This window comes from Macaca fascicularis, chromosome 5 (genome assembly GCF_037993035.2).
Source record: "Macaca fascicularis isolate 582-1 chromosome 5, T2T-MFA8v1.1".
NCBI classification, from domain to species: Eukaryota; Metazoa; Chordata; class Mammalia; order Primates; family Cercopithecidae; genus Macaca; species Macaca fascicularis.
Genome location: NC_088379.1, coordinates 55,511,087 through 55,530,241, shown reverse-complemented (window position 1 = coordinate 55,530,241; position 19,155 = coordinate 55,511,087). Strand labels below are relative to the sequence as shown.

The 19,155-nt window shown below is 38.3% G+C and overlaps 1 protein-coding gene across 6 annotated transcripts in view; it reads left to right on the top strand.

Annotated features, from left to right (window-relative positions):
* The window catches only part of FRAS1 (Fraser extracellular matrix complex subunit 1), a 449,074-nt gene that overhangs the window by 280,927 nt on the left and 148,992 nt on the right, over positions 1–19,155 (top strand). For all 6 annotated transcript variants that reach the window (XM_045392441.3, XM_005554975.5, XM_065545065.2 and 3 more), the window contains 2 exons: positions 2,917–3,001; positions 6,233–6,559. In XM_045392441.3, coding sequence (XP_045248376.2) covers positions 2,917–3,001; positions 6,233–6,559 — 412 coding nt within the window. The remainder of the gene's footprint in view (positions 1–2,916; positions 3,002–6,232; positions 6,560–19,155) is intronic.

The following is a 19,155-nucleotide window of genomic DNA, read 5'->3' as shown; positions in this document are numbered from 1 at the left end:
TATTGCTACAGAGGTGAAGCTTAACACTCTGGTGTTTGATGCCATAGACTCTTCAAATTCCTACTATATATTCTGCATTCATTTTTACTATAAGTATTATTATTATTTGAGACAGAGTCTCACTCTGTCACCCAGGCTGGAGTACAGTGGCATGATCTTGGCTCACCAAAACCTCTGCCTCCTGGGTTCAAGTGATTCTCGTGCCTCCGCCTCCTGAGTAGCTGGGACTAGAGGCAGACACCACCATGCCCAGCTAATTTTTGTATTTTTAGAAGACGTAGGGTTTCACTATATTCGCCAGGCTGGTCATGAACTCCTGACCTCTAGTGATCTGCCTGCCTTAGCCTCCCAAAGTGCTGCAATTACATGCGTGAGCTGCCACACCTGGCCTATTCTTAAGTGTTTCTATCACACAGACACACAAACACAGAGTGATACAACTCTGTATAGTAATCCCTTTTCTTGCAGTCACTTATGAAAAGCATAAAGCTTCAGAGACAACCAAGGTCAACCTTCTTGTCTATTTAACTTCTTTAACCTCTCATCACCTGTTTTTTTGTTTTTGTTTTTGTTTTTGTTTTTTTTTTTGTGGAATCATAGCTTTGTACCCCTAAATGGGACAAAGAATGGCAGTTTAGGAAATACTCACAGTACTCTTTTTGGGGCACCTATTGTAATACTGGATTCTCCTTATCCAACAAAAGAAAGAATGAGAGGCACAGTAAAAATTCAACAAAAGAAAGAATGAGAATAATAATAAAATGAGGTTGGTAGAAACCCATGGAAAATAAAATTATTAAAGTCTCTGAATAATACAAAACAAATAAGTTTGTGTTTTGATTTTGTTTTTAACCGTGAAGACACTGACCATGATTCTTTTTTTTTTTTTTTTTTTTTTTTTGAGACAGAGTTTCGCTCTGTCGCCCAGGCTGGAGTGCAGTGGCCGGATCTCAGCTCACTGGAAGCTCCGCGTCCCGGGTTCACGCCATTCTCCTGCCTCAGCCTCCCCAGTAGCTGGGACTACAGGCGCCCGCCACCACGCCCGGCTAGTTTTTTGTATTTTTTTAGTAGAGACAGCGTTTCACCGTATTAGCCAGGATGGTCTCCATCTCCTGACCTCGTGATCCGCCCGTCTCGGCCTCCCAAAGTGCTGGGATTACAGGCTTGAGCCACCGCGCCCGGCCGAGCACGATTCTTTAGGATCGGGTTCCTTTGGGATTAGAATGCTTCTGTGGAGTAGAAGACAACCTATAGGTGTAGTTGCCATCACTGGGATAAAATGGTATTGCTGATATACTGAACACTGTTATTGGAACCTCAGTGCCACCAAAAATCATTTTTAAAAAACTATTTTTGTCTTACCTTCTCTTCTATCCTGGAAGGAAATCCATCAGTTACATTCTCTTGAAGCCTGAGGTGGTGGTGGAGAGGGACAGGACTTAAATGGGACAGAAAATGAAGGGAAGATAGAAGAGAAGGGAAGACAAGAATCGCTTTTTAAAAAACAGTCAGGTTTATTGAGGTATAATTTGCATTCAATAAAATCCCCCATTTTGAAGTGTATTGTTCTATAAATATTAATAACTGTATACAGTTTTGCAGTCTTGTGACCACAACCATAGTCAATATGTAAAATAGTTTCACTACCCCAAAAGTCTCCTTTTTATAGTTGCTCCTTTACCCCCAGTCACTGGTGACCACTGATCCAGTTTTACTGCTATAGTTTTGTGCTTTTTAAAACGTTAGGTGAATGGAATCAAACAATATGTTGACTTTTGTTTCTGTCTTTTGCCATAATGCTTTTGAGATCCATCCACATTCTTTCATGTATAAATAGTAGTTCCAAGAATAACTTCTAAAGAACTTTTAAAACAATGGTCCCTCTGGTAGATTAGAATTCAAAAATACCCATAATGCAGTAGTCCTATATCTTACCAGTCAGCAGCAAGTTCTGTGCTTGGTTTGGCTTTGAAGGTGGGTAAGTCTTACCTTCCCTCTAGCAGTCTCTGAAGCTGCTTGAACAACGGCTTATTTTATTATTAATTGGGACTCTTCGGTTGCAAGTAATGGAAGTAAACTTGAACTAGATTAGCAAAAATGTAAGGCTTGTTATAACATTGCAGGGGTGGCTCAGATCTCAAAGACACCAAGGGCAATTGTGCTCCAGGACAGTGTGGAAGCAAGGACTGGGAAGGGGAAGCAGGAATCAACTCTTCTGTCATCCCTGTGTCTCTTTGCTTATAGGCTTCATTCACTTATGTGTTACAGGCAGACTTGTTCTACACCGTAGACTCTGGTTGTCCTGTAGTCAAATGCTGAGACTGACTGCTGGCTCTTGGGCCAGTTGCAAATCGCCAGGGAAGAATCAGCCATCCTTCCCTAGTCTGTCCACAATGACTATGTGTAGGCTGGTGGGGAGTGAGGGGAGATGAACAGCTGTGTAATACAGACATTGCAGACATTGTCACTGGGGGCCCACTCACATGAATTGGGCAGGGGTTAGGAAGAGCATTTGTTGGGAAGAGGGAATCGTGGAGAACAGGTCAGAGACTATAAAAGATTCCTTTCAATTCTTCAGTTTAACCATTAGCCTACGATATATTGCTAATCTGCCCTGGCCTGACAACTAATTTTTCAGTCTTTTCTTTATTCAGTTTAGAAAGATAGGAAAAAAATGGTTACATAATTATTATAATTGTTATAAGAAGATTTAAGAACACACAGTATTTTTACTTGAATCTTACTATGTTCATCTTTATCTGGTAGTTTTTCTTTATAGTATGAATATGACATTGCTGCAGCAGTTTGATCCAAATTCTTACCTACACATAACCTGAAAATGTTTTTAAGCCTTTTCTGTCTAAAGTCTAATGTAATGATTGTATTTTCTTATTCCTTTCTTTGGGACTTCTTTAGGAAAGGTTACTTTTTCCTGAAAATTAGTGACCAGCAGTTCTTCTCTGAGCCACAGCTGATCAACATACAAGCGTTTTCAACACAGGTAATAAAAATGGCCAAGGAATTAATAATTTTACATGCCTACTAGTTCTCAAGCACAAAATCCAGGTTTCCTGTGGATTTAATGAAAATTATTGCATTAAATTAATCTAGTCTTGGCTTCCTCTTGAGATGCCACTGGAGTAATTTTTAGGACTTCTGGGTAATAACAACAGCAGCAACCAAAATTACTAATATTCCTCTAGTACTTAGTGTTGCAGTCTTAGTGTTTCACATAAGTAACTCAGTTAATCCTTATGCCAATATTATGAGGTATTGTTGTTTCCAATTTATAGACAAGGAAGCAAAGTCACAAGAAGGTGACATAACTCGTCTGTGGTAATATAGCTAATAAATAGGGAGTCAATGTTTGTGCCCAGTAAATCTGGCTACAGAGGCAGTGTTCTTAACCGTTACATGATGCCTAACTTTACTATACTGAGTCTGCTAGCAGCCCTTCCAAATAATTGGCAGGGTGCAGTGGCTCATGCCTATAATCTCAGCACTTTGGGAGGCTGAGGCAGGTGGATTGCTTGGGCCCAGGAGTTTGAAGCCAGCCTGAGCAACATGGTGAAACCCCATCTATACCGAAACAAAAAAAAATACAAAAGATTAGCTGGGCCTGGTGATGCATTCCTGTAGTCCCAGCTACTTGGGAAGCTGAGAAGGGAGGATCACCTGAGCTCAGGAAGGTTGAGGCTGCAATGAATGACGATCATGCCACTGTGCCCCAGCCTGAGCAACACAGTGAGACCCTGTCTCAAACAAACGAACAAAAAAAGAATGTCTTTATTTTTAGGTGAAGGAGTTTGTTGTATCTTTCTCTAGTACATGGAATTTGCAGCAGTTAGAGAATATTATTAAGGATCTACTTAAATGAGGTTCCAGTGTGCCAGTGTGGCCATCAACAAAACACAGACATGAGGAAGTCATGGTAGATGCTGTAAAACTCAGTGTGATGGCCCTTCAGACTCACCTCTCATCATTCATCTCCATCAAGTTGTACTTATGGGTCCAGAATACATATAGTGGTAGCTGCTCTAGGAACTGGGCTTGAGGGATTGAAGAATCAAAATGTGCAAATAATAGGGAAATAGGTATATTCATAAGTTATGAAAAGCAAGAGAGTGGAATATTCTCCTCGGGAACCAAGACTAGCTAAATATCCAGATGTCAGTATCATGTTATTCATGATTCAAGGAAGGATACTAGATTATTGTTTTTCATCTGATGTTTTTATATATTTGGTCCAAAAATGAAAGGATCATGCATAACAACATAGACTTGAACCAGAGGTGGCTTCAAAATGGTATTAATAGCCCAGTTCACCTCTTCTTGATGGTATTATCACATCAGGGATAAATTGGAGTTTAATGATTTGAAAATGATCCTAAGTTAATTTGATCTCATGGGTGAACAAAATATATAAATTTTGTTTTAATTAAAGCTAAAACAGGCTGGGCTCAGTGGTTTATGCCTGTAATCCCAGCAATTTGGGAGGCCGAAGTGGGTGGATCACCCGAGGTCAGGAGTTCGAGACCAGCCTGACCAACATGGTGAAACCACGTCTCTACTGAAAATGCAAAAATTAGCTGGACGTGGTGATGGACACCTGTAATCCCAGCTACTCGGGAGGCTGAGGCAGGAGACTAGCTTGAACCAGGGAGGTGGAGGTTGCAGTGAGCTGAGATTGTGCCACTGCACTCTAGCCTGGGCAACAGAGTGAGACTCTGTCTAAAAAAAAAAAAAAAGCTAAGACAAGTTGATCTCTGTAAATTTAGGACAGAAGGCTACATCCAGTCTTACAACTTACTAGTTTAGATGTTTCTCAGTCCTTACACTCAGAAACTTTGTTTTGTTCTTTTTGTTTGGGCTAATAAAGTTACTCCAGTGAAAGACCAAAGGTAGATATTGGCAAGTCTTCCTAATCTGACATGGTGAGTTCCCATGGTTCCCCAAGTGTGGCTTATGTGTTTTTCCACAAGCAAGTGAGTAAGTAAGGAGGGCACATTTAATTTTACTTATTATATGAGAAACTTGTTTCATTTTAAGTCTTTAAAATGTAATTTTAGAAAATAATTTTAACTTACTTTTGTTTCTTTATATTTCTGCAATGTTTCAGTGTGGTCCTGAGCCTCTCTGATATTTTCTCATGCAAGTTAATTTGGTCTTTTCCGTTTGTGCATTTTGACATCACCTTTGACTTTTCCTCTTTCAGAATAGGAGAGGTCACTCTTTCCCATGTATAGAATCATAGCTGTAGAATTCTCACTTGAGAATTCTGAAGAGTAACTATCATCTAATTTCCCACTATGTGACTATTATAATGATGTATTAGACATTCCTTCAATGGAGATTGTAATTTCCAGGAGACCAGGAGGGTGGCTTGGGTAGTTTTAAAAGAAAGCCATTTGGATTAAAGAAGGCAGAGTGTTGAGAAAAGTCCTAGATGGTTCTACTTCAAATGATATTTATTTAAAAACCGAAATAATATTTTCTTTGGCTTCTGGCCTCAATTTTTTGGGTGAGTTTTGGTTTTTTTTCTTCCCTGTTGTGGTTCATTAGCTTTTATCTTTATGAAAGAACATTTTATCTGCTTACTCAAGTTGGTGGGAGGTAACCTGACAATCCCAAGAAAAAGATATTAAATTTTACTATATTAGCCTTGTCACATGAATTAGCCAAGTGGTTGCCTTACTCACCGAGACCATAATCTTGGCAGGCTTTATAACCTGAGTTGGGGTGGGGCTCTATCAAGATTTGGATGAGAAAACTGAAGAAAATTACTGGGAGGGACTAGAAATGGCGTGAGCTCAGGATGCAGAAGTAGCTCCTGTGAGTCAGTATACTACAATATGGCCTGGAGTGAAGTGTGTCCTCCCAAAGGCAAGTCCAAACAGTTCACACCTCTTATTAGTCTCTCCTGGGATATAATGTAAGTCAGGATAGCAGAGAAATTAGAGATTTAGAAGCTAGCAGCTCTCACCAGTTGTCTCTCAAGTCTTGAAGTGGCTTGATAAACCTCTAGAACCCAGAGGTGTGAAGTAACCTTAGTTGTTGTGTTACTACGACTGACCACACCTCTGACAAATGCTTTCACCATAAAACAGTTTGGTGCTTTGCTAGAACACCTTGAGTTTCTCAAAAAAGCATAGAAATAACAATCAGGTGTCTAGTCCACTGGTTTGTCCTTTCTTTCCCTATTAACTGACTCTTCTTCCCTTCAACTCCACAGGCCCCCTATGTGCTGAGAAATGAGGTTCTCCACATTAGCAGAGGAGAGAGGGCAACCATCACCACCCAGCTACTTGACATCCGAGATGATGATAACCCACAGGATGTGGTCGTTGAAGTAATCGATCCTCCACTTCATGGCCAATTGCTTCAAACACTTCAGTACCCGGCAGCCCCTATCTATCAATTCCAGCTGGATGAACTCTCTAGAGGCCTTCTCCACTATGCTCATGATGGTTCAGACAGCACATCCGATGTTGCAGTCTTGCAGGCCAATGATGGACACTCCTTCCATAATATACTGTTCCAAGTGAAGACCGTGCCTCAGGTAGGTGTCATTCCTAGAGTTACAGTTTCCTTGCACCTAGATGTGAACTTCTACTGTTGATATTATTTTATGATACTCACAAAGTTAAGATGTGGGTAGTCATTCATTTAGTCAAATATAACCTATTATATAGAGGGTGCTAAATATCTTGTTAGGAGCACTCTTGATCTGAAAGACCTGTCCCCATGTTCTCTACAAATTGGGACACTTTTGAACCTTTTTTGTTGAAGTACTGCCGTAAGAACGTGTTATTATCCACTAATCCTTTTGTCTCCTGCCTGAGCATAACCATAAGAATTAAGATATTCCTGTTTTTATCTGCCCTTCGAAAACAGCTCATGAGGCCGGGCACGGTGGCTCACACCTGTAATCCCAGCACTTTGGGAGGCCAAGGCGGGTGGATCACGAAGTCAGGAGATCGAGACCATAGTGGCTAACACGGTGAAACCCCGTCTCTACTAAAAATACAAAAACTTAGCTGGGCGCAGTGGTGGGCACCTGTAGTCCCAGCTACTAGGGAGTCTGAGGCAGGAGAATGGCGTGAACCCAGAGGGCAGAGCCTGCAGTGAGCTGAGATCGCACCACTGCACTCCAGCCTGGGCGACAGAGAGAGACTCCATCTCAAAAAACAAACAAACAAACAATAAAACAGCTCATGAAATGTGAAGTTCATAGTCAGATAATCTGAATGAATCAAAAAAAGTGAGTTCAGCCATTCTGTTAGCTCAACTAAAGAAGGATGAGCAAACTCTTTTGGTAATCCTAGGGATCTTTGCCGTAGGAAGTAGGAGCCAATAAAGAGCACTGGGCCGGGTGCAGTGGCTCATGCCTGTAATCTCAGCACTTTGGTAGGTTGAGGTAAGAGGATCACTTGAGCTCAGGAGTTTGAGACCAGCCTGAGCAACATAGAGAAATCTTGTCTCTACTAAAGGTTTTTTTCTTTAAAAATTAGCTGAGTGTGATGGCATGCATCTGTGGCCTTGGCTACTCCAGAGGCTGAGGTGGGAGGATCACTTTAACACAGAAGTTCGAGGTTGCAGTGAGCCGTGACCACACTACTGCACTCCAGCATGGATGACAGGGCAAGGCCCTATCTCTAAATAAATAAAGGAATAGCATATTTGCTCAGCCTGAGTCATTGACATGCCACCTTTTTATGTTTTCGCCATATCCACAAGCACCTGTACTATTATTTACTTAATATTTTTCTTTGTATCAACTTACTTTTTATTGTAGCCTCATCCTAATAAATACTACTTAGGAAATCATGGGCTTAATGTAGAATTATACTTTTTTTCTAAAATATGAAAATTAATACATAACCATTCTACAACATTTTGTCCATATGCTACTGAAAATGTTTTTGGATACTGCAAATGAGATAGTTCTCACACTTTAGGAAATACTGGACTGAGCCATTGCTAGACCAAAGGGACCTGGAAAACATTTTCAAAACTAGATGATATTTCACTGGATGCCCTTTTCTCAGTTGCATCAAGAATGACTCTTTCTCATGATAGTAGATTGGGAAACATAATTCTTAAACAACCTTTCATTTCAAATATCACTGCCTACTGAGGTGTCATTAATGACTAGATGGAGAGACTGATTTGTTGTGGACAGTTTAAAACCACTCGTCACTTTCTCATCAGTGATCACTCAAAATTTGTGATTGATCCGATTGAGCCTCATGAAGGTGAACAGCTGAATCTAATATGGTCTGCTAGGTAATTTCTCAGTTTCCTGTCTCGTTATTTTCAGCTGCTGAAAGCAGTGAAGGTGGCATAAGAGAGACGGGAGCCAGTGAAAGCTGATGATGAGATGGAGTTGGCAGATAGCCACCTTGCAGCTCATCCTAATTATCACACTCCTGCGATGGCCCTGGGAGATAAGGTTTAGTTCTAGAGAGATGAAGTCTAGACAGACAAAAGTTTTTGTTTCTTCCTTCTTGGTTTCTTTCCAAAGGTTGTTAGAGGATTTCAGTGCCCCCCTAGCAGCTGCCTTTCCTATTGTGGCTTCCATCTCCATGTTTGGAGCTCAGTTCACTGTATTGCACAGCCATTTTGTGTGGAGTGACCCAAGATGGAAGGGCATTTCTACGGTTTTAGCTGCTTTGACTACCAGAACAAAACCAAGAAAAGTGGAAATTTAATTCATAAATAAAGCACAAAGCACAGAGTTTGGGAATCCTTGTGACTTGTGAGTCATGTAGGTATTTTCTGTGTCTGTGATTCCTGAAAAGTGAATTTAAGTTGTGCTCTGTGTCCGTTTTCATCCCTCTCTCCTGTATTGCTGTGATTACCTGCCCATGCATTAGAATAATGAAACCCATGAGCAGAGCCTCAACATTCATCAGGATGTACTAATAATACATTTGACTGCAATATTGGCAATATTACACAAATATGTACTGTTTTTCCTTTTAGGAATTCAAAATATTTTTTCCTTATATCTCTTTTACTGATCTTTACAATGTCTTGGGGAAGAAGGTTAGAGTAGAGGCTATGGGACCTTAATTTTTCTAATGAGAAATCTATTATGGGTAGAAGTTTTTTTTTTGTTTTGTTTTTGATATTAGGCACTAAAGTTTGATGGGAATTATTCCATTTGATCTTCACGATCACTCTGTGATGTTTGTACAGTTATTATCTCTAATTTTCCAAAAGAGGAAACTGAAGCACAAAGAGGTTGAAAAACATTAATTGTCATAAAGGTACTTAGTGCTGGAGCTATGATTTCATCTCAAGTGTGTCTGCCTCCTACACTTAACCATGAGACTCTTTTCATTCTAGCTAGGAGTTTTCAATGTGTTGGTCATATATATTCTTATCCCCTTAATGGATAGAATAAAGACAGTAATTTAGTCATTTTCTCAATGTTCTATCCAAGCTGGGCCCCAAGCCTTCTGTAATCTTTCCTCTGAACTCACTGCCTCTTGTTACAAGTGAGAGTATTTATAAACGTTAAGTCTTCTGGGCGCAAGAAGAAAAAAGTGCCTCAACTCTTATAGCTTCTTGTAGATGCGTTGTCAGACATGACTGATTTCATTCTAACAGCCATGAGGGAAGATGGGCGTGTAAGTTCTTACCCTCTGGCTACCTAGTTATTAAACCTGGAGTGAGACTGATTATTGGCTGATGTCTAAGTGATAGTTTAAATAGAATGGCCAAGTGGCTTGTGTTTAATTCCTAATGAATGAATGTACCAATTAATCCTAATATCATTCAACAGAAAACACAACCTGTCAAGGTAACTAGGGAGGGACAGAAAAAGGAAGCTCTGTGTGAACAGGGGCTATTCCAGTCTTACTCTCCTGAGCAGAGCATATCATAGGAATTCAGTACATTTTTTTTTTGGATGGATGGGTAATGGATGGATGTAATGGCTTGAGTGAGGCTGGCGCCTGTGTTTCTGCCTTCCATTCCATCTCTTGTATCAGATGAGAAGCCCTTGGGGCACCTCCACAATAGCCCACCTGAGAATGAGTAGAGGAGCTGTCAGTTCAACCTTTGTTTTTCAGTTCTACATCACTTCCCCCAAACTTATGTTTTTATCTTTGGCCTGATAGTGAATAAACTTGGCCGCCACCTCCAGCCTTATACTGAGTTGCTGAGGAGAAAATATAACCAGGACTGATGTTGAAACATGTTCTGTTGGGGGAAGGAGGCAAAATAAATAAAACAGATTAAAAAGTAATAAAGAATGCATTGCTGAACAGGCTTTCATTAATTGGGGAGATTACTAAACCCAAGCCTGCTACAGATATGATTCTAAACCAAATTGACATTTAATAAGGGCTAAAATGTGGACAGGGAAAATTCGTACTTATTGGTGGGCTTCTGTTACTGCTGGGGTTTCAAGGAATTGTCTTCTTTTTCATTAATTAAGATACCTCTGGAAATCATGCCTTTTTTTTTTTCCACTCTGGCAATACATGTGATGATCTTTCTGAACTTTGTTATTCTTTGAGCAGTATTTTCTGCAACTGGGTAATGCTTTAATGTCAAAAGTCCCCAAGTGTCATGCTAGGAACTGGATGGAAAATTCTATTGCTGAGAGTCCTCTCTGACTGTTTATCTGTGGTAAGGCTTGTGTACAGAGAAATAGCCCTGTGGTGATTTCCCTCAATTTCATTAATGCCTACCTCTCATTGGTTGTCTTGCAGGGACACAATTAGTTTGATAATAGTGACATTTATGAGAATTACAAACATCAATGGCATAAAAATGTTAATTTCTTATGAGTAAGAGCCTATATCATAAATAACTAAATCCTTGCCATATATGAGGATTTCACCTTTTGGGGGGTTTGATTAGCTTATTCAATTCAGTGTCTCATAAGGTGCATAATCAGAAAATATTTCCTTAAATATACATATACTGGTTGAAATCTACATGGAGCAAAGGTTCTGTATTCTTGACCTGAAATAGCAAGCTTCTGGGGCTCATACACACATCGACAAACACAGAAACAGTCCAATTATCTCTCCTGTTTTCTTTATGCTGGTAAATTTCACCACACGACCCCACATGATCTTTTCTACAGTGTCCTTTGAGATGAAATTTTAATAGCTATGATATAAATGAGCTCTTGCAAATTAAGGTATATTTTTACAGAACAAGTAAAATTATAAGGTCACTGTTATATTCAACGTTAGTCATTTTCTATTTAGTGAGGTTTAAAACTTTTATCTTGAATGTTTGGCCTGGGGTTAGAGTACATTATCATTTCAGCTAACGTTTCTTCATTTACGACTCAACCTTTAATTTTGGGGGGAAATTTTCATTTTGTTTGCGAGATTTTTTTTTCTCCAAAAGATGGAGGCTTGTGACATTATTTCTGGTTTATAACATTAATATTTTTATTTATAATATGATATGTAATGGCTAACCTTTATTACCATTTCTGCATGCCTATTGTTCTATCAGATAAATTAGAAGAACTATTTAATTTAAAGCACTGTTTTAATCATGTCCCCAGTTTTACTTGTTGGGATTTTATTGCCTGCTAATGTGGTCCTCTGGAGGATCTATAAAACATTACTGGGCAGATTATTCACTTGGTAATATAACTAATTTCTTGAACTGGCAAGGATATATACATCATGTGCAGAAAAAAAAAATGTGAGGAGATAAAAAATTCAAAATGTCAGAACCATTGGGGAAATTAGGTTAAAATTTGGCTTTTTGGATACCTTAAATGTAGAAAAGTTGATATATATCCTTCTATCCATCACTTCTTGAATCTTCCCTGGACCCTCTCCAAAAGAAAACAATAAGAAACAAACATGTTCATCATGATGAGTGGGAAGATTGATGCTTCTTCCTTTTTAAAAAAAAAAACAACAAACCCTCCTTTATTGAGGAATGATTGACATGTAAAAACCTCTACATATTTAATATATACAATTTTAATTTGAGAATAAGTATATAGGCATGAAACCACCACTATCCAGGTCTTAATCATATTCCTAACCTCATAAAGTTTTCTCCTGCCTTGTTTACGAATTTTGTGTATTTATTATTTTTTTGTGGTAACATAAGCTGTACTATCTTAGCACATTTTAAATATACTATATAGTATTGCTAATCATAGGCACTATGCCATATAGTAGGTCTTCAGGACTTACTTATCCTTCGTGTATCTACTGCAGGTTTTTCTTCATGATTACCATAAGGGTTACATAAAATATCTTATAATAGTCTCTTTTAACTGAAACTTTGTACTTTTTGACCATCCATCTCCCCATTTCCCCTTTCCCCCAGCCCCTTGCAACTGCCATTCTACTGTCTGCTTTATGAGTTTGACTATTTCAGATTCCACATACAAGCAAGATCATGTAGTTATTGTCTTTCTGTGTCTAGCTTATTTCGCCTAGCATAATGTCTTCCAATTTCTTCCATATTGTTGCAAATAGCAAGATTTCCTTCATTTTTAAGACTGAATAATATTCCACTATATATTCATTTATCCACTGATTGACGTTTAGGTCGATTCTGTATCATGTCTATTGTGAATAATACTACAATGAACGTGGAACTGCAGATATCTCTTCAACATACTGATTTCATTTCCTTTGGATGTATATCCAGAAGTGTGATTGCAGATCATATGATAGTTTGTTCTTAAGTTTTTGAGAAGCCTGCATAGTAGCTCTACCAATTTACTTTCCTCCCACCAATGCACCAGGGTTCCCTTTTCTCCAAATCCTTTTCTCCAAATCTTTTCTCCAAAGATTGCTTTCTTTATACCTTTATAAAAATAGCCATCTGGCAAGTGTGAGGTAGTTTTGCTTTGCCTTTTTCTCATGATTATTTATGCTTTTCATACACCTGTTAGGCATGTATATGCCTTCTTTGGAGAAATACCTTTTTAGGTTTTTTTGCCCATTTTTAGGTTATTTGAATTTTTTGCTTTTGAGTTGTAGGAGTTTCTTATATATTGTGGATATTAACCCCTTATGAGATATTGGTTTTGCAATTATTTTCTCCCATTCCATAGGTTGCCTTTTCATTTTGTTGATTGTTTCCCTTGCTGTGCAGATGCTTTTTAGTTTGACATAATCCTACTTGTTTATTTTTGCTTTTATTTCCCGTGATTTCAGTGCCATATCCAAAAAATAGTTGCCAAGACCTGTATCAAGGAGCTTTTCCCCTATGTTTTCTTCTAGGTCTTTTACAGCTTCAGGTCTTCTGTTTAAGTCTTTAACCCATTTTGAGTTGATTTTTGTGTATGATGTAATTTCATTCCTTTGCATGGGATATGCAATTATCCCAACACTATTTATTGAAGAAACTATTCTTTTCTCCTTTCCTTATTTTATATTCTTTGCACTATTGTTGAAGAATAGTTGGTCATAAATGTGTGGATTTATTTCTGTGCTCCTTATTCTGTTCCACTGGTCTATGTATTTGTTCTTATTCCAGTACTATAATGTTTTAATTACTGTAACTTTGTAATGTAATTTGGAATTAGAGAGTGTGAGGCCACCAGCTTTGTTCTTGCTCAAGATTGCTTTGGCTATTTGGGGACTTTTGTGGTTCCATATGAATTTTAGGATTTGTTTTTCTGTTTCTGTGTAAAATGCCATTGGAATTTTGACAGGGATGGTGTTAAATCTGTAGATTGCTTTGGCTAATATGGACATTTTAATAATATTAATTCTTCCAGTTTATAAACATGGGATATTTTTGCATTTATTTGTGTTTTATGCAATTTCTTTCACCAATATTTTATAGCTTTCAATGGCATACCTTTCACCTTCTTGGTTAAATTTGTTTCTAATTATTTATTCTTTTGATGCTATTATAAATAAGATTGTTTTCTTTAATTTCTTTTTCAAAGAGTTTATTGCTAGTATATGAAAACACAACTGATTTTGCATGTTGATTTTATTTTACTGAATTTGTTTATTAGTCCTAACAGTCTTTGGGTGGAATCTTTAGGGTTTTCTACATATAAGATCATGGTGTCTGTAAATACAGACAATTTAACTTTTTCCTTTCCAATTTGGATACATTTTGTTGCTTTCTCTTGCCTAATTGCCCTGGATGGGGTGGCCAAAGGAGATACTTGATATGATTTCAGTCTTCTTAAGCTTGCTAAGACATCTTTTGTGGCTTAACATTTGTTCTAACCTGGAGAATGTTCCATATGTGCTTGAGAAGAATATGAATTCTGCTGCTATTATATGTAATATTCTATATATGTTTGTTAGGTCTGTTTGTTCCATAGTGTTATTCAAATCCTCTGTTTCTTTATTGATTTTCTATCTGGATGATCTCTCTATTGTTGAAAGTGGGGTATTGAAGTCCCCTACCATTATTTCATTGCCCTTTATTTCTCCCTTCAGTTCTGTTAACATTTGCTTGATGTATCTAGGTGTGCTAATGTTATGTGCATGTATATTTACAATTATTATATCTGCTAGGTGGATTGACCTCTTTATTATTATACAATACCTTCTTTGTCTCTTGTGATGTTTTTTGACTTCAAAGCTATTTTGCCTGATATAAATATAAGCATCTCTGTTCTCTTTTGGTTTTTATTTGCGTGGTATATATTTTTCCATCCTTTGGCTTTCAGCCTATATGTATCCCTAAAGCTAAAGTGAATCTCTTTATAGGCAGTTTATAGTTGGATCACACTTTCTGTCCATTCAGCCGCTGTTATGTTTTTTGATTGGAGAATTTAATCCGTTTACATTTAATTTTTGATAGGTGAGGACTTACCTATTGCCATTTTGTTGTGTTCAGAGTTTTTGTAGTTCCTCTCTTCCTTTTGTCTCTCTTGCTGTTTGCCTTTGTGATTTGATGATTCTTTTTTGTAGTGGTGTGTTTTTATTTATTTCTCTTTATCTTTTGTGTATCTACTGCAGGTTTTTTCTTCATGATTACGATGAGGGTTACATAAAGTATCTTACAGTAGTCAATTTTAAGATGATTAAGTTATCTCCAATTGCATACAAAACTGTTTACTTCTCCCTGACCCTCACCATTTTATGTTACTGGTGTCACAATTTATATCTTTTTATATCATATATTCATTTTAAAAACTGGTAGTTATAGTAACTTTTAATACATTTTCTTCTAACTTTTATACTAGAGTTAAAACTGACTTACATATCACCATTACAGTATTATTCTCACTTTGATTATATTCTTAGCTTTTCCAGTGAGTTTTATAATTTTATGTGTTTTCATGTTGCTAATTTGTGTCCTTTCATTTCAACTTGAAGAATTTCCTTTAGCATTTCTGGTAAGACAGGACTTTAGTGGGAACAAACTCCGTCAGCATTTGTCTGGGAAAGGCTTTCTCTCTCCTTCATTTCTGAATGACAGCTTTGCCTGGTAAATTATTCTTGATTGGCAGCTTTTTTATTTAAGTGTTTTGAATATATCATCTCATTCTGTCAGAAAACAACAAGGTTTCTGCTGAGTAATCCACTGATAGTCTTATAAGTCTCCCTTGTATGTGACAAGCCACTTTTCTCTTGTGGTTTTCAAAATTCTTTGTGATTAACTTTTCAGAATTTGATTATAATGTGTCTCGGTAATGACTTCTTTATGTTCAATCTATTTGGAGTTCTCTGGGCTTAATGGATCTAGATGTTTCTTTCTCTTTACAGATTTGGAAAGTTTTCTGTTATTATTTCTTTAAACAAGCTTTTTGTCCTTTGCTCTTTCTCTGCTTCATTTGGAATTTCCATAATAGGTTATATTGGTTTATTTGGTGGTGTCCTATAAGTTCTGTAAGCTTTGTTCATTCTTTTTTATTTTTGTTGTTATTATTTTTCTGACTGGATAGTTTCAAATGATCTGTTTTTGCGTTCGTGGATTCATTCTTCTTTTTGATGGAGTTTGCTGTTGAAGTGTTCTATTAAATTTTTCAGTTCAATCATTGTATTCTTCAGCTCTGGAATTTGATTTGTTCTTTTTATGATTTCTATCTTTTGTTAAACCTTTAATTTTGTTTATGTGTTGCTTTCTTGACTTTGTTTAGTCATCTACTTTTCTTTAAGATTGTTGTGCTTCTTTAAGATGTCCACTGTGCTTCTTTAAGATGATTATTTTGAATTATTTGTCAGGTAGTTCATAAATCTTCATTTCTTTGGGGTCAGCCAATGGAGCTTTATTTTGTTCCTTCGGTGGTATCATGATTTCTTAGTTTCCTTTTTATGTTTCTTGAAGGCTTGCATCGCTGTGTTTGCATTTGAAAAGGTGGTTACCTACTCCAGTCTTTACTCTCTGGCTTCAGGAGAGAAAGACCTTTACTAGCCAACCAAACTAAATATTTGAAGGCTTTCTCAAACTTTTTCTCTGGATGTGCCTGTTTCACTCCTCTTCTTCCCCCTTCAGGGGAAGTCTTATGATTCTGTGCCTTCTCTTGATCCTGCACCATCAAGCAGGGTGCCGAGAGCCTTTATTTATTTTCCTCATGTCAGTTCCCTGAAGTAATCAAGGTTGCATGCCTTCTACCCAATTCAGCAGAGTCAGGTAACTGTTGATGTATGTGTTTGCTGTCTGCATGGGCTCATGTGCACCATCTGAAGATCCTGAGTGTACTCTCTTCAGGGGGCTGTGGGGTGCTGGCTATGGGAGGGGGTACATGGATTAGTGGGGTACTTGTTAGCTAGTTTGTGTATCTGCAGGTGGGTATCTTACAGGGTTTGTGAGCATGGCTCTTGGTGGAGCCCATTAGCCAGTTAGCATAATCTGCAACTGTTTGTCGAGATCTATATAGTGGTTACTGTAAGCCTCTGCTTCTCTTCCCTGTTCCTTACTGTCCCTAGACAGCTGAGGAGACATATGAATCCCCTCAATGTTCTGGATGGGGTGAGACAGAAGTGGATCTGTTAGGCAGCATCCCACAAGGCTGGGGAAGCTGAGCACTCACTTCAATCTTACTTTCCTCTGTAGGAGAAATTGTGGACTGAAGTGGTCTCTCTTGGCCTTGAGTTGTGCCTACTTGGAGGAGAGTATTGGGGTAAAATGAAACTGTGTTTCTTACCCTCTTCAATGTATCTATTGTTGATTTTTTTTCTTTTACTCCATTGGGATACTAGAAACTTTCAGCTAGACCTCAGGCTCCTATGAAGGTATTGTCATCTGCAGATGGTTGTGAAAATTAGTGTTCTGTGCAGGTTTTAGAGCTGGAATCTCTTATTCTGCCATCTTGCTGATTTCTAAGAATTACACTTCCTTTTCTTAGTGTTATCTGTTTCTCCTTATATACTGCAAAAAAAAATCATTCAGAAATGGAGGCATATGTATTACCCTGTGATAGACATAAATATTCTAAAGGCTCAGCTGTGAACCTTCAGGAGAACCACTCTAGAACCATTGTGATCTCTACCTTGGACCATGCTTTTCATGCCTTAGTATTTCTACACAGCTTCTGGGGATCTTTTCAAAGTACAGATTCTGATTCGTAAAGTCTGTGGTGGGACCTGAGATTCTGAACATCTTAATGAGCTTCCAGGTGCTGCTTGTCTCTGCACACTGAGTCACAAGGTGTATTGTCTAAAAAGTTACACTCACACAGGAATTATAGAGAATTGTGTTGATAAGTATAGCCAAGATGGAGATATAGTGGGCAAGCCACCTGGGAACATGCATTCATGTCACACTGCTTATTTGCTTAGAATCTGAAAAAACCACATTGCCTACTCAGTCTAATAATGTGGCTGTTGGCATATGACTGATCTGCATAACCAAAATCATAGTTCAGTAGACTGCTGCTATTAGAAAGATTTCTAACAATTAAGAAACCTGGGCTGGGCACAGTGGCTCACGCCTGTAATCCCAACACTTTGGGAGGCTGAGGCAGGCAGATCAAGAGGTCAGGAGTTCAAGACCAGTCTGGCCAACATGGTGAAACCCCGTCTCTATTAAAAATATAAAAATTAGCCAGGCATGGTAGTGGGCGCCTATAAGCCCAGCTACTCAGGTGGCTGAGGCAGGGGAATCGCTTGAACCTGGGAGGCGGAGGTTGTGGTGAGCCAAGATCATTCAATTGTAATTGCACTGGGCAACAAGAACAAAACTCCATCTCAAAAAAAACCTGGGCCCAAGTATATCATGGTATATAAGACTGCTGGAGTTAATACAGTCTTTTCCCTCAGAATTCCGGTGATTATATACAAAGTTTTTTATATGTTTTTGATGTTTTATAAATAATATGCTATGTCAATTGAGAAAGGAGAATATTCTCTGGGATTTTGCCCCGAGCACCAATCAGGATAGAAAGTGCCTTTGCTGCTGTTCTCATGGGCAATGTTTGACTCAGCTTCCTGGTGTATATATGATGACAGTAGCCATCACTGACTCCTGAGAGGTGAGATGCTCAAGGGCCAAGTGAGCAAAAGAATAGATGTTGTTTTCTCTTCAGAGTATTCTTCTCCTGGGAGTGGTGTTTGCTCTGTTCCATTTACTGGCATATCTGAAAGTAATAATAATATAGAAAACCATCCCTTCTAAAATTCCCTGTGTTAAAATATCAGACTTGTTAATTTTTGAAGTGTGCAAACAAATTGAAAACTGAACACTGGCAGCCTCCCTAGTCTCATTCTGTGGAAAATGTCAATTATGAGGCTTTGGAAGAGGGTGTGTGCCTTGCAAAGCAGGAATGGCAGCACTGTTAATGATATTAGCTTTAGTAATTAAAATGATTGCCTTCTCAGGAGTGCTGAATAGGTGATTCCTTCCAGCCAGCTACTCCTAACTGTTGTTGCTTCACTTTCAATCGGCCATCAGGTCCTGTCAGTTCTGCTTCTGTGGTGCTTCTAGAATCTATTTCTGTCTACAATGAATTTACCATTGGATTTACCACTGCAATTACCCTCTCATAGGCCCTCATTTTCTCTCCCCTGAGTCATTAAATGGTATCTTCCACTCTGGATTTATCTCAGTGCTAGTCACTTCCATCTCCTGCCATTGGAGGCTGTCTTTCTAAAACCTAGATCTGATCATCCCATTTTCTTCCCTGGAGACTCGTGTTGACTTTCCAGTGCCTATGAGATGAATTGAGACTTTTAGTGTAGCTTCTATCTTCTACTAACCTTCCATAAGACAGTGTCACTTTTTATGCACTCCCCC